Source organism: Hermetia illucens, chromosome 3 (assembly GCF_905115235.1).
Source record: "Hermetia illucens chromosome 3, iHerIll2.2.curated.20191125, whole genome shotgun sequence".
Lineage (NCBI taxonomy): Eukaryota > Metazoa > Arthropoda > Insecta > Diptera > Stratiomyidae > Hermetia > Hermetia illucens.
The window spans coordinates 125,183,863-125,207,878 of record NC_051851.1 but is presented as its reverse complement, the minus strand read 5'-3'; the positions used below and the strand labels follow the sequence as shown (position 1 = coordinate 125,207,878).

General features: G+C 42.4%; 1 protein-coding gene across 5 annotated transcripts in view; it reads right to left on the bottom strand.

Moving 5' to 3' along the window:
• Positions 1-24,016, bottom strand: part of LOC119651346 (breast cancer anti-estrogen resistance protein 3 homolog) — a 121,761-nt gene that overhangs the window by 4,886 nt on the left and 92,859 nt on the right. For 3 of the 5 annotated variants that reach the window (XM_038054902.1, XM_038054903.1, XM_038054904.1), the window contains exons 4-5: positions 21,097-21,274; positions 5,927-6,251 (exon numbers count right to left, since the gene is read on the bottom strand). In XM_038054902.1, coding sequence (XP_037910830.1) covers positions 5,927-6,251; positions 21,097-21,274 — 503 coding nt within the window. Of the gene's footprint in view, positions 1-5,926; positions 6,252-19,351; positions 19,718-19,741; positions 20,185-21,096; positions 21,275-24,016 lie in introns of those variants that run through there. The other 2 variants (XM_038054906.1, XM_038054905.1) reach the window with 2 other exon arrangements.

Here is a 24,016-nt window from a genome sequence, read left to right as displayed (position 1 = left end):
GTTACAGTCACCTACAACCTCTCGGATGTCCTAGTAGGTTCTCGGTGAATCTCCTGTATAACCCACTATCGGCCATGCCCGCCGAAGCGTGTCAATTCAGTTTTTAGGTAAGTAAGGTAGGTAAGATCATCCGAGCCAAACTATTTGCCACTTAATTCTACCAATAGGTGAAATCCGCGCGTTTATTGTAAGCCAATAGAGCCTACTTCAGCTTACAAAAACTGTTCCGCTCGAAACGTCTCACCTTAGGGTCAAAGCTCTTACTGTACAAGACTATGATCTTGCCAGTCCTCATGTATTCCTCGGAAACTTGGGTTCATGAAAAATTGCGAACTCTTGGCCGCGTTCGAGAGAAGAATCCTCCGAAGAATTTTTGGCCCCCTACATGAGGATGGACGATTCCGTAGCCTACACAATGACGAAATCTATGAGCGATACCATGACCGTCCGGTTGTGGATAAAATCCTGCTCAATAGGTTACGGTGGGTGGGTCACTTAATCCGTATGGATGAGGATGATCCCACCCGGCAACTCTTTAAAGGCAACATCTATGGTAGAAAAAGAAGACGAGGCAGACCCTGCCTAAGATGGAGCGATGCTGTGGGCCAGGACGCCAGACAGCTTTTAGGGATATCGAATTGGTGGACCTCGGCGCAAAACCGGGATGCCCAGAGTTCCTTATTAAGGCAGGCCTAGACCGGATACCGGTTGTTGCCCCGTTGATGATGATGATGATGAATCAGTGAAATTCAACATTAGCTAAAATTATTATAATTCAGAAAAAGTAATGGCTATTGATGCGCTTAATTGAGGTTAAGAATAATAACACCCCTCTGATCTGAGGATCGAAAATTCGTACAAAATGCAGCCGACCACCAACGGGATTTTCCTTGCAGGATGCAGATTAAAAAGCGCCTTTATCACTAGCGTGGGTGTAGTTACCGACCGCGTCCCAAAAACACTCAGACTGATTGACTACGAAAACGACGAGCTCAATCAACGAATGCAGGGAACTGAGAGTTCTGCTTATGGCTTCAAGCGGAGACTAATGTTACCCGTGAAAACATACCTATGAAAATGTATGTATATGAGAAGAGTATTATATGCTGCAACAAAACGTACGAGATCTTCATCCACTATCGAATTTTTCGTTACTGTGTATGGCATCACGATATAGTTTGTAGGTGATTGCAAGTTGTATAGTCCTGGAGAGGCCTTAATGGTACACTTAATATCTACAAAGGTGAACACGAGAAGACGTGGGAAGAGTACTTCACTATGATTTTCAAGCATAAACCATCCAATAAAGTTTCACTATATTTGAATGGTATGGCAAGCCACCCTAACATCCGGATACTTTCCGCTCACCAAAACAAAAGCGAAACTATCGCTGCCAATAGCGTACTCGAGGGGAGTACAAACAACGGCCTTGACACTTAGCAGCCTCTGCGACAATACTAACTAAAATATACCAAGGAACAACTTGAAAACTGGTTCCATTCTTATTGTACTGACCAAATTCACACCCTTCGTAGCATTGTTATCGGTAAAGTCCGGTATACTACCTTGATTGGAGGATGTCGAGGGGTTCAATAGAGTTTCATCCCTCCTCAAACACTTCGATTGCGTTGATAATATCTGTTTGCTCTGTCACCAAGTCATAGACCTTAGTTAAATGACTCTGAACTTTGAGCCAAGGTTCTCTGTTTGAGCATTGCAGTCTTCTTATTCGCATTAATGGACAGAACATCTGCAGCGTCATTCAATCCTTATACCTGAGTAGCGTCAAATTCGTCAACGGCCGCACATAACTTGATGTCCCTCGGCGCATTAATGGCTAAAAGCGCTAAATCTGCCTTCGTAATAAGAAGACTACACATAGAGACTATTGTCCCTGCGCATTGCTTAAGGGGGTCATCCAGTGTGAAGGCGTTTTTTTTCGTTTTTTTTTTTTTAATGTTTGTGAAGAACTGGATAATGATACAAATGCAAATTTTTCACCATATATTTACTAATATCCTGAGTACGCGTAGTAATTTTTCCAGCCCAATAGCATAGTTCATTATCGAAATACAGAGCGACTTATACACCCATCTCCAAAAAAAGTGTTTTTTCTGCTGCCGCGCTAGAGGGCGCTGTGATCATCTTAAAGAGAAAATTTAAACGGCATTTTAACGTACGCAAACTAGGATTATTAAGAAATATTGAAAGCTAAATGTTTGGTGCCTTGTGAAACTTTTTTTCGAATTTTGATGTTTTTTCAATGCTTCTTTAATTAATAAAAAAAAACTACGAAATGAATCGCAATTATTTTAGTTTGCGCACCGTGGAAATATGATCTAAATAGTCTTGAAAATTTTAAAGAATTTTATTGGCTAGATTTTTGGCTGGATAAAAACGCAATTAAAAAGTAGAATGCGAATTTTAAACATAAAATCTTAACTGAGCATTAATCTGCTATACCTAGCCCATAAACCTTAGGTTTCTTGAAGAAACACAATTAAAGTCTTGGCTTCAATTCTTATGATTTTAACTACGTCATTTGAACGTTGTTCGGACCGATAAATACGTGCTTTATTACGGCGATCGACATAAACCTGGCATGTGGCATTTTGCCTGTTTAGCACTGTAATTTCCGAACGACTCCGAATATCAGAAAATTACTTTCGGCATATATTCTGAACTATATCTAGATACAATTGCAGCCAAAAACAGTCGATTCCTCAGATCTGACACACGGGATGACCCCCTTAAATTTGCATAGTGGATGGAAAGTATGATATTACCCATGTTCGACGTTCTTCAATCATTTGCGCGTGAAAAATTCTGGGCATTTTTTTATAGCGTTAGTATTGTGTGATCGGATCAGGAAGCCTACATAAGAAAACTATCTGGGCGTCATGGTAACACCCACCACTTAGTTACCCCTTAAGTAACCCCCGTATATGCAATGAAAGTGCAAGAAAGTACAAAAAGTAATTAGCGCGGAGAGCAGGGAGTTAATACCCTCATAATTTAAACCCTAGATAAGTAGTTTTACCTTGTATATGACACATCGAAAGTCGTCACAAATACCAAGATTGGAAGGCTCCAATGGGTGGGATATTCAATATAGAGCGGGAAGACAAAAGAGTTCTAAGACCTTTACTCAAAGACAATATGAAAGGCATATAATCACCCAGGAAACCTCGAAAAAGATAAGATGAGAGACCTAGAACTGACATCGACCTACAATGGTAAAGAGAAAGAATATTTTATTTGGACCTCATTATACGAACTCTACAGTAAAATCTCATCATCAACGGCGCAACAACCGGTATCCGGTCTAGGCCTGCCCTCATAAGGAACTCCAGACACCCCGGTTTTGCGCCGAGGTTCACCAATTCGATATCCCTAAAAGCTTTCTGGCGTCCTGGCCTACGCCATCGATCCATCTTAGGAAGGGTCTGCCTCCTCTTCTGTTTCTACTATAGATATTGCCCTTATAGACTTTCCGGGTGGGATCATCTCACCCATACGGATTAAGTGACCCGCCCACCGTAACCTATTGAGCAGGATTTTATCCACAACCGGACGGTCATGGTATCGCTCATAGATCTCGTCGTTATGTAGGATACGGAATCATCCCTCCTCATGTAGGTGACCAAAAATTCTTCAGAGAATTCTTCTCTCGAACGCGACCAAGAGTTCGCAATTTTTCTTGCTAAGAACCCAAGTTTCGGAGGAATACATGAGGACTGGCAAGATCATAGTCTTGTACAGTAAGAGCTTTGACCCTATGGTGAGACGTTTCGAGCGGAACAGTTTTTGTAAGCTGAAATAGACTCTGTTGGGTGACAACAACCGTGCGTGGATTTCATCAGTAAAAGCTTTGATTTTCTTTTTCTTTAACCTTTGTCCCGTTGGAAAAAAGAGTCGACTCGTTTTGATTAATTGCGCTATTTTTCACCTACCATGAAAAAATTGCAAGAAAGGGCTCTTCCGTACGTAACAGTGAGACTGCGGCTAAATTCATATAACAGAGAACGCAGAACGCCAGCTTCTATATGTGTACACCATCGAAGACCTCTATTTCGTAATCTCTCCACAATCAATGCAACCTCATTTCAGATGTGATCATTGTGTGTTACGCCACCGATCCAACTCAATATCTTTGTTTTCATTACCACAGGGCATCGTTCATTGTCGTTAGCACTAAGAACATGAGGGAGCGACAAGGCCGACGATACTAACGTAAATTATGGATTTGAGCCGTTCGTTGATGCATCGACCACAAAGAATGGCAATTGCGGAACGGCAGTTCATACAAGCTGCACTGATACAAGAAGCAATTTCATAGCGCAGTCCAGCATTGACTGATAGTGTTTATAACAATAACAATTAAAACAAGTCGGGAAACCGGAAGCTTGACACTTCAGATATAAAAGTTTCCCTTTCTGAGGAGAATACCGCAGCTCTCTATTGTCTGATAGCATTGACTCGAGATGTCGCAATGTCGTCCGTCTACCGCTCTCTATAGTTCTGAGTGTTGGCTGACTATAAAGGACAATGAACGGCGTCTTGTGGTAATGGAGGAGAAGATGTTGCATTGGACTGGTGGCGTGACACGTTTTGATTACATCCGAAATGACGATATCCGCGATCGATATGGGGTTGCGCCGATCGTAAAGAAACTCCGAGGAAGGCGTCTTCCATAGTATGGTCACGTAACTCGCATTAACGAAAATTTATTTACCAAGATTGCTCTGAACATCCAGTCAATGGTTAGCGACCAAAAGGCCGGCCAAAACGACGGGGGGGGGAATTTAAAAGTCTCGAAATTACATCCAGATCAGGCATTTGATAAAATAAAATGGCGAAATCGATCACAGCGAGCGACCCCCGCTTATGAACTGGACAAAAGCTGAAGAAAAGAAAGAAGATGTGAGGAGCAACGAGTGCATGACAGCTCCATGTCACATAATTAAAAATTCCATTGCACTCTAGTTTTTAGAAAGCAATTTAAATAAATCATCTGATGGAAAGCCCTGTATTGATAATTGTCAACCTCATACGTTTCAGCCTCTAAGTTTAATATTATTAGTAAATACGAAGAATTTAACCTACAGCAGATACAAACAAAGGCTAGGGAGAAGTAAATTCTTCATGAATGGAGTTTTAATATTTCATTTGAATGTCAATTATTCTCGTTAATTATGATATCGGCATCTTATTTGTATGGTTTAGGATGCGATAAATTCCCAGGAAATTTATAAGTTTGAACTGCTATAACTTTGGCACTAATAGCCGGATTTCCATGTCTATGTCGGTGCAAAATTAGTGCTCCTAGGATGAAATTAAGGGGCGTTTTTCAGTAAATTTCTAATAGTTGGTAATATACTATCAGTAAGTTTATTTTAGCAGATATCGGAATGGGACATATTTTGAGGCCTAGATTTCATTTGATCGAACCATCCTAATTTTTTTCGGATTTTTGTGTTGGATATTTTCCGAAAATGAGTCTTGTCTCGCTTTAAGTGCGTACATTTTGACTCCTTACTCGCGCATTTTGCAATTCACGATACCCTACGTGACTATATCCGGTGAATGTTTTTTTTTAAATCCCCCCTTTCCATGTATTTGGAGCCCTCTTTTAAACTTCACCTAAATTTATGTCATTTGCTGTATGCGTGGGATTTCATAGTTCCCGTCTCTCCATCAAATTTCGTTTGGATTGGTTTAGCCGTTTTGTTTTGTTTTATGCAAAACCTTAAAAATAACTAAAGCCAATATGAATTGTAGAAATAGACATAATTCCCTTGAACTTTGGCGACATGTCTCCATCTGAGACAATATTAGGGACAGTATCGGTGTTAATTGAAATGCCCGGAGCAATCAATATATCAATAATTCTTCAGCAGTCATTAAGCTTTGAAGTAGAACTCACCTTATTTATGACGAAGTGAAGAACAGAACTTTTCGTTCGGCAGGTCAAAACATAATTTCCCGGTTGCGATGCACAATCGCGAATGAGAAAATCACCTTCCTTCTGAACTATCTCCTCGGCCCGTTGTCGTGGTATAGTGCCATGATACCAAGCATGCGATCTCAAATCTCTCGAATCCAAGCTCAGTTCCCATTCCAAAGCCTTCTTCAATGCTATCGCTTCCTGAATGTCCGCTGCCTGTGCTGGATCCATGTCGACAAGGTCCCCGCAGCTCTTACTCTGTTTCGAATCACCAGCAGCCCCTTTAACGTTCAAGGCTTCATAACTAGAATTGAAAATAGAGAGAAAGTAAAAATGCATTTAATTTAAAGCCAGTATTCTGAAGTATAATAGAAAAGAATCCATTTTTATGTAGCAGCGTATGAAGCCTCGAATCCTTCCATTTGTATAATCACGAAAGGATGGCACTTTCTTCCTTGCCAAGAGTGCCACCACTATTACAATTCATACAGTCGGGCAGGACCACCGGCATTTCGTTTATTTTGAAATATAGAGAATTACAAAAGGATTTCCAGAACAATGAGCAGACATCATTAACAGGGTACCTTCCCCAGAACAAGCAAGTCTATTTTAAACAAAGGCTTCTATGACAATGATAGATTCCCTTTAACATTGAAGTCACGCTTGCTGGTTGATACGAGCTGGATGCCCATCCATGCGAAATGGCAAACCGCAGGAGTATTTTGTATTAATTTTCACAGGCGGAACGGCATTATGATACTGTCACAAGTAAATTTTAAAACCTTCGAACAGTTCATTACCAGAGGCTAGCAGGGACGAGGCAAGAGGGAGATATCAGATTTTTCATCATTATCAGGATTGTGATCCAAATTGAATTTTGCACCACAATAGGCTTCAAATTTGATGTTCACTTATCTAAACAAATTACAGCGCCAGGATTCAGAATTATACAGGTTGGCATAGATATAATTTCCACCACTCTCACCATTCATTTCACTCTACATCCTTCGATGGAGAGTAGTCTCGTACACTTCAGATTGAAAAAAGGACTTATTTGGGCTGTATGTGCATACACAGGGTATAACATTCATATAAGTCTTCTTGAATTACGTGCATGGATATAGGCGTAAACTGATTCGATTATGTACCAACAGATTGAAGGTGAGAGCTATCGAGAACGCAGAATACATATAAAAAAATCAGTTTAAAGATTTGAAATTCGAATTTAGTCGAATGTGACTTTAATTCTGATCCTACCATTAGAGTTCGTACACCTATTTAAATTGATCTGATTTTCTACCCGTAAGACTAGGAAAAGGAATCGAAATGTTGACAACAAATAGTTTGGCTACGAAATTTTGAGTTAAAACGAATTAAGTTTTCAACTTACAAATTAGAATACTTTCGGCAAAAAAGGAAAAAGAGCCCAAAGACGAAGAGAAGGGGAGAAAACTAGGCTTAAGTGTTTTAATTTTCAGTAGTAGGGATAAATGATAATATTATTGATAATTGCTTTCACTAAATAAAATAACAGAGAAGTGGTTCAGAGTGGATGCACAAATGATGATCCGAGCTTACATCACTATCGACAACGAGAACAGCACTAGGCAGCATTCAGGAAAATTAGCGAATTTTGAAGCTTGAGCTCCACCAGCACGTAACTACAACTTAAAGAAACCATCCCTTAACATGTGCTTGGTTATTACAAGCGTTATAAGCAATGCAGATATGGTATGCAGCGACCACCATGTCCCATAAGGAACTAGCCAATGTGGTAGTTGGCCTCCCCGCTCAAGGCATACCAGAACGTTGGGAGTGACCGTCTGCAACACTTGATAGACTCGTCTCGTCTACGTCCCCGAAAGATGAAACAACTCTGACCTTGCCGCATTCCTGGGTTCTGGATGCCCTCCAAACGCCTTGTATAATTTTGCCAGAAAGTCAACCAGGATCATCATCAACAGCGCAACAACCGCAACAGACATCCCGGTTTTGCACCGAGGTCCACCAATTCGATATCCCTAAAAGTTGCCTGGCTTCCTGACCTTCGCCATCGTTCCATCTTAGGCAGGGTCTGCCTCGTCTTCTTTTTCTTCCATAGATATTGCCCTTATAGATTTTCCGGGTGGGATCATCTCACCCATACGGATTAAATGACCCGCCCACCGTAACCTATTGAGCCGGATTTTATCCACAACCTAACGGTCATGGTATCGCTCATAGATTTCATCGTTATGTAGGATACGGAATCGTCCATCCTCATGTAGGTGACCAAGAATTCTTCGGAGGATTCTTCTCTCGAACGCGGCCAAGAGTTTGGAATTTTTCTTGCTAAGAACCCAAGTCTCCGAGAAATACATGAGGACTGGCAAGATCATTGTCTTGTACAGTAAGACCTTTGAACCTATGATGAGACGTTTCGAGCGGGACAGTTTTTGTAAGCTGAAATAGGCTCTGTTGGCTGACAACAACTTAAAGAGAATCGTACTCCTCGCATTCACCTCAGCATCATGGATCACTTTCTCGAGGGTCAGGGCCAGGGCCAGGTTAAAGAGGACGCATTATAGGGCATCCCCATGTCGTAGACCGTTGTTGATGTCAAATGGTCTTGAGAGTGATCCTGCTGCTTTTATCTGGCCTCGCATATTGGTCAGGGTCAGCCTTATCAGCCTTATCAATTTCGTCGGGATACCGAATTCTCTCATAGCCATCTACAGTTTTACCCTGGCCATGCTATCACAGGCGGGCAGGATGATGTCCGCCACTATCCTCAGAGCCATTAGCCGCTAAATCGAATTCATCTGCCCCTGTCTTCAAGAATTTGCAAACACCTCCGCCCATATAGTTGATGCGTGAAGAGGAATCCATCAGACCACTCCGAGCAGCAGTACTCCCCGGTAGTGCTTCAGCCCGCTAACATTTGACACCAGCTTGCTTGTGATATGCTCACCCTAGGAGCTCTCTAAAACTCAGTTTGGCACCATTCACCACCCCCTAGTAGTTGATAGCCAGTTTCGATCTCAGTTCCAATTTGACAGTGTTTTTCCTTCCATAGTTCGTCAATAAAGCCGCTTCCGTTTTCTCATCCACCAGGATCAGCTCTCTTTACCTGTTTTCGTCTCGAAGATTTCCATATACTCTGGTTGTAACAACTACAGCCAGATCCTCAGCAAGCCGGCAATCTTAGGCATTTCTGGGACGGGCAGAAAAAGCACTTCATTATATTTATATGGCATTCCACAGCGAGAACCGAACCCTGTGGTACAGTCTACAGTGCAGTCTTCATAAGCTCCTTGAAGCCCGCATCCACCATGTACCCGAGAGAATCCTCTGTAAAAGGTAATTCTCGATCAGACTCGCCAAATCTCCAGGAACACATGCCAATGTCAATGCCCGTTTATTTCAATTGTAGGTGGAGTTGAATATATTTTTGACATCAATTGGCAATGCGGTGTAGCAACCGCTAGAGCTCAATGCGTCTTCTGCTAGATTCAACTCAATACTCACTACATCCACCATAGAGTGGGCGCGCCGAAGATCATACTGGTTTTGCGACACGTCCTTGCGTCTTCCCTATTTTATCCAGCAGAGGGGGCTTATTAGGTGCGGGAAGCAAAAACAACTTTTGCTTCTTCCACTGAGCAAAAAAAATTCTTTTTTTACACACGCCTTCAAGTGTTGGCGAAAATGTCGAGGCTAGTCTTCATGGTCATCTTTAAAACTCTATTACTAATGCTATCTAAACCTGGGATCTTCTTGATGCCTCCTCGGTTACTGGAGGTATCACGCGCTCGTTGAGCTGCGCCACCGTTTGTCTTCCACTGATTTGGTGGTGAGGAAATAGAATGGCAACAATCTCTTTTAAAAGATGCAGGCCGGTGGCCTACGGCCTGGAAGACCCAATTCTAAGGGCTCGTATCGGCATAGTCACACTATTTGAAACAGTTCACTTTGCTCTTCCATATGTCCTCTTTTAAGTAGCCTTCCAATTGTCGGTGTGCCTCCTCTTGATTCTCGTTACCATGCTTTGCCATAAACCTCTGGTAAAGCCTACGTGGCCCCCGTTGTTTCGCCGGGACTTGGATTGCCGACTGTCACCTTCTTAGCTCAGTAGCATCACATGCTTCCATCACCTATTGGGTGATCTGAGTGACTTTTTTCTTGATGGCATACCAGAGATATACCATGCGTAACCGCCGTAAAAACACCCAAGCAATCCACCAGATAGCAAGAGCCCACTAGGTCAGACTGTTACTTGTCAGGACTCTTCGGACTATAACACAGGTTGCAAGAAGGACCACTTTCTGCATATCAATGTGTAACCATAAATCGATAGTTTTTAGCACTTTATGTAAAGTTAAGGGACTAATGCTGAAAATACGACTGCGACGATTTGGATTTTATCTAGTTTCAATATATTCTTCATATCACCCGCCATGGGCATAATTACGAATTTTTTCCTGCTATTTTTCGACAGTATTCCGCTCCAACGACGCGGCTACATCGATTATGAAGCATGCTCGCTTTTACTCGAAAAGCAGAACTAGATCGAGCCTGTTGTTATCAACATTGGGATCGATGGCAGTAGTAATATCCCATAGTAGTTTGACCCGATCATTTTCCAAGATTTTCTGTAAAGGGTACTTATCATAAGGATAGTAGTTTGTCACTAAGTTCAACGCAAGGTTTTGATGGAGAATCTTGTAAATTGCCTGGTGTACTCGATAGTACTCAGCATCCGTCACACAGATGGCATGTGCATGGCACCTATAACTGGAGTTGGGGAATCATGCAAGATGTACCATCTATTATTGTTTGTTGAGATAGAAGCATCCAAAATCGAAATTAGGAATGTTTCAGTCGCATAAAAGAGTAAACTATTGATCAACCATTTGTTGGAGTTTTCGGTGTCAATACTTGGCAACAATCAATTTATTATATGACCTCCGCGAATGGGTTTTATTTACACAGTTACTTTCGACAGGGGATCCCTTTTCAGGTTCAAAAGAGACAATTTAATATCTGCCTTGCCGGTAGCATATATATATATATACGTACGAGCATATATAAATGTAAGTATGGCTCGAATGATTGATATTGACATATATACGAATGAAGCCCCCCGTTAATACATGCAAACTCTTTTGCGATGCCGATATATTGATATATAATGAAGACACACAAGTGTACTCTTTTAAGAAGTCTCATGGTTCATCAAATTCATTTTAATGGAAAGCTTTGACCTTCTATAGCTTTGTTAATAATAATGCGATTTCTTTCGGACTACCGGCTGGGACCGACAAGAGTACGAGACAGGCTTCAGTTGTGAAAATGGTAAATGGTATCTCTGCTATCTAAAGAAGAAGGCTCAAGACAGCCGTAAGCCCTCAGCATGGAAGCTTAGAAATCGAGTAATAGCGAAGATCAAACCACAAGAGGGGAATGCTCTCAAAAAGGGGAAGATCTCTTCGAGGCAGAAGGTAGGAAATAGGAGATCCGACGATACGACAAAAAGCACTCGACTGGCCATACTGCCGAAAGTATTTCCGAGGCAAATACTCACTAGAAAGGAGCAGAAAATCATCGAAAACTCCATCTTTATGGAGAAGTTCGAGGGATGGAATGAGGAGCTCGTGTTCAACGGCATACGTTTTCGACCAGGTCTTACATTGAAAGACTACCGGACGGAGACACGGCGGACTGAGTTAGAACAATAGCCCCTACTTTTCCAAGCTGGAAGGAAGCTATCTATCAAGATGTGCTGGGGATGCTGCACCAATCATTCAAAATATTTATCTTCACACAAAATTATAAAATTATAGGGTTAAGAAGCAAGGAGGAGGACAAGGGTGAACTTCTCACGGTCGGAGTTGGAGGCAATTAAACACTGTAATTGTATTATATATGGTTGCCATTTAAGCTTTGCTGGCGTATATCGCGTCAACCACAGCCACGCGCCATCGTTTGCGGTAATCTGAAATGCGCTTCAGCTCTCCGCATAATTTCCCGAGATGCCTGCACTCAAATGCCTTTGGAGCGACCTATCCGTCTGTCATCTTGGGAGAGTAGATTCCAATGCATGGCATAGCCAGTAATGCAATTGTCACCCTCCATTATATGTGGCCTAGCCACTGCCTATTCACTGTCCTGATGGCTTAAGTAGTTAATAAGATGAGCTATCGTAGCGGAAGGTCGCAGTTCAAATTTCACTGGTGTTATCGACGAGTCAAATCAGGGTAATAATCTCGGGCGAGCGCAATCCTGAGCACGTTGCCTACAATGTACCGTTACGGTTTGGAATGAAGTGCTTTAACAAACTTTAGGGCCCTGATCCAATATGAATTGTTGCGCCAACAATTATTATTTCACCCACTGCCACTTCCGCCTTCCATCACAATGCGTAGAAATGCCAGAACCCTGGGTGTACCGGGGACAGATTCACTTATCTTATAACGTTGGCGTACGTAGCTTGGGATTAAAGCGGTTTCTCTGGCATACTATCACTAGGTTCAACCCAATTCGTGGTGGGAGTGTTATGGTTTGAAATGCTTGCACGAGATGAACTGCTTTTCTGTTTCACGATTACCTATACTGGGTATCCTCGATAGTTAACAGCGTAGATTAGATATTATTTTCTATTTGTAGTTAAGTCTAAAATTGATAGACCAGTAGCCTACTCCAAAATACAATTTTATTTTATTATGTATATATATTTCGGGAGCAACTTACTCCCTTCATCAGTACAAAGCAGCTTCTGCAATAGGTTTTTCATCATCACCATCAACCAACGGCATCCGGTCCAGGCTTGCCTTAGAAAGGAACTACAGACTTCCTGGTTTTATCGCGAGGCCCACAAATTCAATCTCCTTTAACTGTCCAGCGTCCTAGCCTACGCCATCGCTCCATGTGAGGCAGGGCCTGCCATGTCTTCTTTTGCTACCATAGATATTGCCCTTTTAGATTTTCCGGGCGTATAAATATTTCTTTGTTTGCCGTTGAGCTTTTCCGAGTTACCAGCTTTTCTTTAAATTCATCCTAGGCGGACTGGATGCGCAGTTCCTCCAAAATGATATATAATCGCAGTTGATTCAGCCTTCAATTGATTAATTCCTTTTCATTCGGTAATAGTTTTTATTTTGATTTTACAATTTTTTAAAAATTTATTATTTGCAAAAAAGCACCGAAATTCACCGGTACTTTCGCGTCCTTTCGCTTCGCTTTTGCTTTTGGAGGATACGGGACGACTGACAATAGATATCATAATAGTAATTTTATTCCCACAGTTACTGAAATACACTCTCTTGGTATGCAACAGCCTTACGAGGACTTTATGATCATAGATGTTATCGGTTCCGACTTTCAACCCTAACTAGTGGAAATTTTGAATGATTCCAAAATCAACTGAAAACACAGAAAATAGGGGACTAATTTTCTGTGTTTTCAATTGATCAGGGCTATTGGATGGAGTGGTTTCATTAATGAGCAGCTCAAGATCTAGCGCCGCGACCTTGATCTGAACGATGGCAGTTTCTGCATCTCTTACTGCTGTTTTCATTATGTCGACATCGCCATCATCACTCCTGGTTTTATTTGACTATCCAACATTGGAAACTTAGAAGCCAGTGAAAATGCAGTGCAAGTGATGACCATATTCCAAGAGTTTTCGCATCGACTGTCACAGCGACGAAATCTATCTTGCGATTAACTTGGCTATAGTCTATCACCTTTGGTAAGGATCAATGACGTTGTGGGTGGAAAAGGCTATCCAATCTAACAACATAACGGGGAATATTTCACACTAACTCTAATTCTACCCACCAGCGGGCTACCTTTATAATTGCTGCAGCAGATGACGTCTCCTTTCTTATATAGAAGACAGCCAATGCCCTGTTATCAATCATCAAGAACTGATACGTTACCTCAAAATTCTAAGCTATCGCTCCAATATGCCGACAAACTCGGAAAACAGATTTTCTCTTTGTCCCTACAAGATCAGAAACTTTATTCTGTTAACTTCTGATTCTTCCTCGCCTAATGTGATTTCTCCTTGTACATCTTAAAGTCACAGACTTGTTGGTTTTCCCAGCCTTTCTTCTTTATCTGTAGCGATAAGACTCAGCGTATGTTCATGCAAGATTGCCGCATCACCAAATATATAGCCCCACCCACTGCTGGTAGCTTACAATTATAATCAAACCAGTCTTTCGGACCTTTTTTGCGATTGGGAGAAAGTAGGTTTGGCTGGGGACTACCACCGTTCGATTAGCAAGTAGTCTTCTTGGTTGGAAACAAATTAACTGGAGAGGACCATGTTTGCTTCTGAATCCTTTTCCATGCAAACGAAGTAATTCTAATGACCATTTTGTGTAATTCTGCTTAGTTTAGTTCAGTTTAGTTGGGAGACGCAGCTCTGAGCAATCAGGCCTTTTGTTAGGCCCATTGTACAATACTATCCGCGGAGATCGCCTATTCAATGGCCCTCCGCATGCGGTGTTCGCTAGTTTTTGCGAATTTTAGAATATTCTGCAGAAACAGAAAGTGTACAAGCTCTTCGTTGAAAAAAACCTTGCCGATAAACCTTCATCTGAGATTTTAGGAAGCCGGGCAGCTACATATGAAATGCGGGTCCACCTCCTATTCTTGCTCACAGTTAGCCGAGCTCACCACCCCAATTTTTTCCAAGTGATAGTTTAGGGAGTAGTGTCCCGTTAATAACCCTACTAGCCTTAATTATAAAGGGCCAACAAAAATTACGCTCTAATGGCCCCAGGTTCCTTCACAAAGATTTTCACCTGCCGGCAGCACTTAACATTTCTCCATGCAGTTCCGAGAATCCTTGCAATTTCTTTCGGAGTAGACTTGACAGTGGATCATCGAATGGCTCCGGCATTGTAAATCCAGAACCGTGGCGAGCTCGTCTGTTAACTTCCCCATTGCCAGCTATGTTGATGAGTGCCCTGGAACATCTGGAATGTTTCGTTCAGTAGTACCTAGTAACAAGTCCACATCAACTTTCTTGTCGATGCTGTTTAGGGCTGATAACGCTATCTAACTGTCGGAACAGATTCGAATGATGCCATCCCTTTATTTTTGTCGTAAACCTTCTTATGCTGCCAGTAAAATGGCATACATCTCCGCCTGGAATATGGTCATCATTTTTCCGAGAGGTTGATTAATTTCCGATGACTGACCCATTGGTGAAGATAATTACGTCTGTAATCCCAAAGAACTCGTGGCCATTTACCGATCATTTTTGTTTTTTGGTGAATACGACAGATGTCTTTTCAAAGACGAATCTGGAAACCACGTGGTGAAAATCTGCAGGTCTTACCTACCGCAGTCCAACAGAACAAAAGCAGTATTTTAAATCTCTGATTTGGGTATAAATATCCACTTCAAATCGGACCAGTTAATTGTTAAGCGTGTACGGTATATACTTCGAATATGTAGACCCAGGACACTCATGCCCTCTATCACTCGAACGGGAACAATGTCTTTTGCACCCGCAGGCTATGCAACAAATTAAAAGTTCCTTTTACTCGCTCCAATGATACTACTTTGCCTGCTATGATTCCCCAACAGATATGAGGCACGTCAATATAACATCCTTTTTTACACCCATGCCTTTACTCTTGGCGTACTGGAACTTCATCTTTGCCATAAGGACAATAAGCGAAACACCAAACAATTTCCTTAACTCTCTGTTCACTTTTTATGGCTAATTGGACCGTTGTGGTGTCTCCAACATAGCCTGGACTCCTTTTGAATGCACCATTCAGTACCGGGATCAAACACTTCCATTAGCATAAATCGAAAGTCTGTGCTCCTGATTTCCACACCAACAACACATAGTTCTTATATGAGATATATAAATATCTTGCAGCTATTTATTTGACGACTGTTAAGTGCAATCAACATCATCATCAACGGCGCAACAACCGGTATCCGGCGTAGGCCAACTTTAATAAGAAACTCCAAACATCCCAGTTTTTCGCCGCAGTCCACCAATTCGATATCCCTAAAAGCTGTCTGGCGTCCTAGCCTACGTCATCGCTCCATCTCAGAGAGGGTCTGCCTCGTCTTATTTTTCTACCATAGATATTGCCCTTATAGACTTTCCGGGTGGAATCATCCTCATCCATACGGATTAAGTGACCCGCCCACCGTAACCTATTTAACCGGATTTTATCCACAACCGGACGGTCATGGTATCGCTCATAGATTTCGTCGTTATGTAGGCTATCGTCCATCGTCATGTAGAGGGCCAAAAATTCTTCGGAGGATTCTTCTCTCAAACGGTGCCGAGAGTTCGCAAATTTTCTTGCTAGGAGCCCAACTCTCCGAGCAATACGTAAAGATTAGCAAAATCAGTGTTTTGTATAGTAAGAGCTTCCACCAGTTTTTAGAAGCTGAAATAGCCTCTATTCGCTGCCAACAACCGTGTGCGGATTTCGTCGTCATAGCTGTTATCGGTTGTGATTTTCGACCCTAGATAGGAGAAATTATCAACGGTTCCAAAGTTGTAGTCTCCTATCTTTATTCTTCCAGTTTGACTAGTGCGGTTTGATGTCGTTGGTTGGTTGGCTTTTGGTGCTGATATTGCCACCATATATTTTGTCTAGCCATCATTGATGTGCAGCCCAAGATCTCACCCCGCCTACTTGATCTGGATGAAGGCAGTTTGTACGTCTCGGGTCATTCTTCCCATGATGTCGATATCGTCAGCACAGCATCACGGATCACTTTCTCCAGGGCAAGGTTGAAGAAGACGTATGATCGGGCATCCCCTTTCTAATATCGAATGGTCTTAAGAGTGATCCTGCTGCTTTTATCTGGTCGCGCACATTGGTCAGGGTCAGCCTAGTCAGTCTTATCAATTTCATCCGGATAGCGAATCCTCTTGTGGCCGCGTACAGTTTTACCGTAGCTATGCTATCACAGGCGGCTTTAAAGTGGATGAAAAGATAGTGCAACTGATGTCCATATTCCAGCAGTTTTTCCATCACTTGCCGAACAGGGAAAATCTGATCCGTTGCTGATTTGCCTGGAGTGAAGCCTCTTTGGTATGGGCCAATGATGTTCTGAGCCTATGGGGCTATCCGACTTAGCAAGATAGCGGAGAATATCTTATAGATGGTACTCAGCAACGTAATACCTCTATAATTGCGGCAATGAGTGATATCTCCTCTTTTTATATTTGGGGCAGATAATGCCTCTTTGCCAGTCGGCAGGCATTGATTCGTTGTCCCACACCTTGGGCACAAGTTGATGAACCACTTGACGTAATTAGCCGCCTCCATATTTATCTAATTTGAGTGTAATTCCATCGGCTCGTGGCGACTTATGATTTTTAAGCCGGTGAATTGGACCGACTGTTTCTCCTATACTTGGTATTGGTATTTGGCAGTATTTGTCCGTCGTCTTCAGTTGATGGGACCTCCAAATCGATAATGTTCTGGTTGTTCAATAGTTCATGAAAGTACTCATCGATCCAATTTCTCTCGGAAATCAGATTTCCCTCTTTGTCTCGGCAAAATGAGCATCGAGTTATGTAAGGCTTCATCCTGCTGACTTGTTGGTAAAACTTCCGCGCCTGGGGCGGTTGATCCCTGTACTTTTCGAGTTTACAGAACTGTTGGTTAACCCAGACTTCTTTTTTCCGTCAGTGAAGTCGCTTCTCCGCTCGCCGGAGTTCGTGATAAGTCTCTGCGCGTGCCCGCGTCCTTTGAGAATGCAACATTATTCGGTATGCAGCATTATTCCGTTTCGTTGCTAGGTTGTTGTCGGTGCCGGGTTCGTCGTTGTGTTGTCAATCCAGTCCGAGGCTCCTGTTGCAGCTTCGTAACTTCGGTTTTCCGTGTAGGGTTGCCAGTCCTACCCAACTCCCAACCTGGAGGACCAGTTGGTACAATTTGTCCCGTTTTTAGGCGCGAGGAACTCGCCTTCATCCTTTTCCTCCTGCAGCTTTTCGTTTAAAAGGAGCTCCCAGTCGTCACCACGTAGAGGTGGAGATAAGGTTTGGTAGTAGAGCTGTTGGTGTTGGTTCAGCAGGCGTTTCCCAGGTTTTATGCTCCATCGTGAGTACCAATCCACGTTTCGATAAGTGCAATAGTGACTTTATATGCTGCAAATTTATTTGAGAAATATGGCACCTAATCTATGCTTCAGAAGAAAACGAAGTGGACTGCACGTCCCCTTCAATGGCTTTTGGGGAAGACACTTGTAAAGTGACGGCTCGTAATAGAGCCGGCAGCCTGTTTGATTGTTGTTTCTGATTCCAACGTAATGGTATGGCCATTTATGAGGCTGATTTTGACGGGCGTTCGTGTACATGTTCGAAGTCCATAGCAGGAGCTTTTATATTTTGGATAGCCAAGGAACCTTTTCCATACACCTGATTTATCGGATGCCCGAGACTCCTTTTATGGCTTTAGGTCTACAATTTCTCCAGTAATGATCGCTAACACTCGACCATCCCGCAACCTGGAGAATAACAGTTTTGCTAATTTTGAGCGCACCAGATTAGTCTTTTCTGCTGTGAAACCATCTGCTGAAATAACACAAACCGTTTTGTTACCAAAAATGTTTGACATCAGCCTAGAAACATACCATTTGTTGTAGGCTACGAATTTCATAGTTGCCGTGCTCGAAGCAAATTTTTCGCGTAAACTTCATTTTACAGACAAACACAAAGGTGGCTGATATGGATTCATATCTGTAAATGTATATGCCTTTCCACCTTTGCTTCAAAGTTTGAAGTTTGGCTATTGAATAGCCGTAAATTACGAGCTTTGCCAGTTTGAAGCTGCAAAATTACTTCTCGTTACGGGAAAAGTGTTTCTTCCAATTTGTACTTATTGGGCAAAACTATATATATTCACCTCGTTGTATGTACAACGCTCACTATATCAACATATTTAAATCCGAAAAAGTCTTCCTTTAGGGATTCTACCACAGTCAATGAAATGCAAGATAATTTGAGTGTGAAGCCGCACATAATGCCTCTCTGCATAACACACAAAAGTAAACAAAAGATGCATCGTTTTCACCTGCCACCTTTCGTATCTTTAACCGTCCTGCTTGGATGACGTGAGGAAAACACTTAAAAGAAAACGAAAATAATGAAATCGGCGCAAGAAAAGGCTCTCGAATAGTGAAAATGGCATGAAAGGACAGAATGAAGTACGTGCACAATAGGCATACTCCTGGCTGATTTAGGAGCCTCCTTGCTCGACTTGTACCTTTTCGCGTATTCAGTGCGGTCGCGTGTAACCCGAGTGGCACAAAAGTACAATAGAAATGAGTTCTAAAGGCAAAAGTGAGATTTACGCGAAAGTGGGGTTCAAGTACCTACCCTACATAAGAATGGAATAAGAGCCGCCACTTTGCTCCATGTGCGCTTACCTTGGAAGCATGTAATGTCGATTACTCGCGAAGTCCTTCCATTATGGGAAAATTATACTTTGTTTTACCTAATAGTGGCAATAACACGTTCATGCACAGAAATTTGTTACATGCTCAATGTTGCACAACAAGGACTGCATATATACTCGCACACTCGACGCTTCATTTCACATATTCTTGTATCCGTTGTTTAATTTTCTGATTAATTCCTTTTGTTATTACCAGTTCCAGGAAAATTTTCATTCACCTTTATATACATACACACACAGGCTAGATAAAAGCCTACTACGAGTTCAGCTGAAGGGTGCCCCGTTCAAAAGTTCTAAGGAACAGGGAGAGGCACACACCTATTAAAAACACAGGGAATCTCTAAAAAATCAATAGCCTTACTAGAAAATGTTACACTAGCTCTGGAATAGGCCGCAACAACGAAGTCACACTCGAGCGAAGACTTGGGAAATGGCAGATAGTAAAGGCCAAGGATAACTCACTAAATAGTTATGAGAACAACCTAGAGTTCACCATTTCATAGATACTTCCGGACACAACTACTACACTTTCAATTCGTCAAATAGACTATTTCACACATAAACGCGAGATGCAAAAGCTTTTCCATAGTACGCCCATTTTCCGAAACCTAACACCCGTAAATCACTGAATAAACCACTGAGACTAACAAATCCGGACATAATATTCATAATTTCGAGACTCAACTAAAGGACTTTCATTGGAAAAACACGGAAAAACCGATCAATGAAAATTTTCAATATCAAACAATTTTTTAATAGTAACAAAGTCCTCGACCGTCAAATCCGACCACCCGTCCATACTCTGCTCCTTTTTCCGAATACTCATGACAGATTCCAAACCTGAGTCCTTTCGGCGACCACCCTGTGTGCCGGCAACTCCTCACTATAGAGAATGAACGACTCTGGAGAGAGCAAATGAGAAGCAGGAATCGCAGGACACAGGCGCAACGCGTCCTTATCGAAGAAAGTCCTGAATTTTGGGGTGCTATAGAATTGTTATCACTGCCCCGATCCTGTATCCGCGCGACGTATACACCCTTCCGAAGAGAGTAGACTCAACGTAACATTGAAAACTTCACTGTTACTATTGGCGATGCAGGAGACCGACATCGTAACTGTCTAGTTCAAGGAGCGCGATATCGTGCACGAGAGAACAGCAGGTCGAAAGAAGTAATGCGGGATGGGGTGCATTCGGGACGTGATGAAGTTCATGATTGTATTATTTCGATTCCTTGGCTAGATTACGGAAGTTGTGGGAATTCGATACAAAGGGGAAGTAATATTTCATTCATATGAGGAAATTCAGTTCAAGTGGGCAAATGGAAAAGTTTTGCAATTAACAAAGAGGCAAAATATGCATAGCGCTTCATTTTCCTCAAGGATATTGGGATGGGAACCGTGTTCAACTTTTCGTTTTCAGCAGAGCACAATTCCCACAGAACTCACGCTGCAAACTTGAATCATTCAACAAAAAAAATCTCATTCACGTGAAATTATCGATTCCTCTTCGTCATAACGAACATGCTTGTGCGGGGAAAACAAAATACTAAGCGAAGAGGAAATAAGAGGCTGCACTCTAATTAAACGTTGAGTTTACATGATATCCTTCAGATATCTTACAGGACGCATTGAACCTATTATTCAGGATGCTCGCTCCCTTGTCCCCGCCACACCGAATAGTACCGTCGAAGTTCAAAGAACACAACAATTACTTACACTGAAGGGTCCTCCTGGTCCTTTGTTAGGGCGACGCTGCTCTTGGCACCGATGCTCCTGCGATCCTGAGGGCTGCTGCTCTTGGCATCTCTTGAATATCCCGTTCCCGGATCGGATGGCGGCCGGCACTGAGGAGATGACGGCTTTGGACGAGGTCGTAGACTGTTTGTGTTTCCAACTGGAAGGGAAAGGAGATAGATAAATTAAATTTTAATTGAAATGTGCCCTAATGACTTGGGAATATAAATGCGATAATTAAAGATGAAGAATGCGTCGTGTTGGCCAGGAATTTGTTTGCTCTTACTTGGAATGCAGCAAAGATGTTTAAGGTTAAATGTAATTGTTGCCGGCGGAAAATGTTTGAGTCGGAGTCTATCGCTATACATGCTGATGCTGGAGTTCTACTAAAACATTGCACAGGAGTGTTCAGTGGATTAGCTTTCAGCGGCCGGTACTGCTCTAATGAGTAACGTTAACATTCAAGTGTGAATTTAATCTAAGTTTTGGTAATCACAACAATCTGAGCTAATCTTTTTAGATCACAATTTGCATATGCTAATTAGCGATATAGAATTCGCTACTTGAAACGTGCCAGTAGTAATTTTATTGGGTGGCATGCTCACACAGAACTTGGCTTCGAGTAACTAGGTCCAAGGGCACCGCAGATTGTATTACTTTCGGGCGAGACTGCAGTCATTTTCATTATCTGTGACCAGTTTTCGTGACAGGATGGTGATTTTCAATAATGAGTTTTGTACGAATGGAGATGCGAAGCTTAGAAACACATTGCTGCGTCAGATTACAGCAATTTGTACAATCTACACTCAATAAACCTTTCCCAGCCTTCTGCGCCCATATTCCGGTGAAATCGCCACGAACTCCGAACGTAATCTACTTCTTGAAGGTTATTTTTAAGGTTTTGTTTGTAAAACAAAACCTTATTATAATCTGTTCAATGGCTGTCTGTTTGTCTTTTTTTTATCGATGGAAGGTGGAAAGCTTCAAAAGCTACCGCAGGCTCCTGCCACACGGTTATGTGCGACTCTTGCCCACTAAAACCTCCACTTCCTTCTCCTTCCACCCTCCCTGCGGGACTCCCATTTGGTATTACGTCGCGGGGCTGGATCAGAGTTTATTCTGGGGTCATATTAATATTCGTGTTTCTCTCGCGTTCATTCTTTCGGATGACTACTTCCTGCCTAAGCTTCTTTCCGATAGCTGCAATCACTTTTTCGACTTCGATCCATATCCCCTTTGCTTTCACCATAAGTTCAATTATATTTTCGGGTGTAGAGTGTTCCCCGGTTGTAGCTTCTAATGTAGTCCTTTGAGCTTCGAATCTGAGGCAATGGGTAATATGGCGAATCATCACGCCCAAATCGATACAGATGCGCTCGAGAGTCTCCATGTCTGCTCAAAAATTAAGTTAGGTCGAAACTTACTTCGCCGTGGGGTCGCTCGATCAATTTCCGGATATCCCATATGATTTTGTGAGTCCAGCTTCAGTTCGTGCGAACTGTCGCCGACGGGCAGGAGATTCTCCAGTGAGGTACGTTCGATCGTAAAGTCGTTGTATTTCTTTCGCCAGGATTTCAACCGGGACCATTCCTGCTATCACACAAGCTACTTCATTGGATTTTGTTCTGTAAGCGCAACAGGTTCGGAGTACACTTATGTGATACGCAGCTCCAATCTTTCTCTTATTTGCTATATTTTTCAGTACATCTGGCCATACTTGGGCCGCATACAGTAGCATCGAACTGACCACTTTCGAAATAAGGAGTCGACAGTTCGCCCTTGGGCCACCTATATTTGGTAGCGTTCTCGCAACCAGCGCTCCGATGTTATATGCCTTGATTGCTGCACCCTCCACATACAATCCGCAATTTAACCTCGGGTCAATCATTACACCTAAGTACTTAAGTGCAGACTTGGAATGAATTGTTTGCGTTCCAACTTTGATCTTCATGGAAGTGCACTTTCTCCGCTTTGTAGAGCATAAGACTGTAGTAGTCTTATGCTCTGCGAGCTATAGACCAGCATTCTCTAACCAGGATTTAATCTCATAGACTGCTTTATTTGCATAAAGCTCGACTTCTTTGAAAAGGCGTGCAACAACCGTCACACCAATATCGTCTGCGAAACCAATGGAGGACACACCAGTAGAAAGGTCTAGCGTCAGTACCCCGTTATACATAATAATCCACAAGAGTGGCCCTACGACAGACCCTTGTGAAACTCCGCATCTCGTTTGGTATGATTTCATTCCTTCATCTGATTTGCAGCACAGAATCCTATCGATTAGGAAGTGGGCAACGATACGCACCAGGTACTTCGTCACGCCTAAGTTGATTAGGGACTTATGTATCTTGCTCCATTTAGCGGCATTAAAGGCATTATTCACATCAAGTGTAATCACTGCACAACATTTGCCCTCCTCAAGTGCGGTCATGGCTGTGTTAGCTACTAGGACAAGTGCATTCGTTCTTGACCTCCCCTTTCGAAACCCGAACTGTTTTTCGGAGAGACCACCATCCTTTTCGGCAATTCGAATTAATCTGTTATAGATTACTCGTTCGAATAGTTTGCCAGCATTATTTAGAAGGCATATCGGCCTGTAGGACGAAACTTCACCCAAAGGTTTGTTTGGCTTAGGGACTAGAATCAATTTCTGCTTCTTCCATTTTGTAGGAAATGCTCCTTCTTTAAGGCATGTGGTGAACGCCTCGGTAAACATATTTGGAGCTATTTCGACTGCTACTTGGGAGCTTTGTTGGGGATACTATCCAAGCCAGGTGCTTTATTTCCAACAATATTATCCGCAGCTTCGAGGACCTCCTTTCACTTACCATGGGACCTTCGGCAGTGTCTATCTCGACAGTGGGAAGGTTAACGGTACTCACATTCTGTGGGAAAAGAT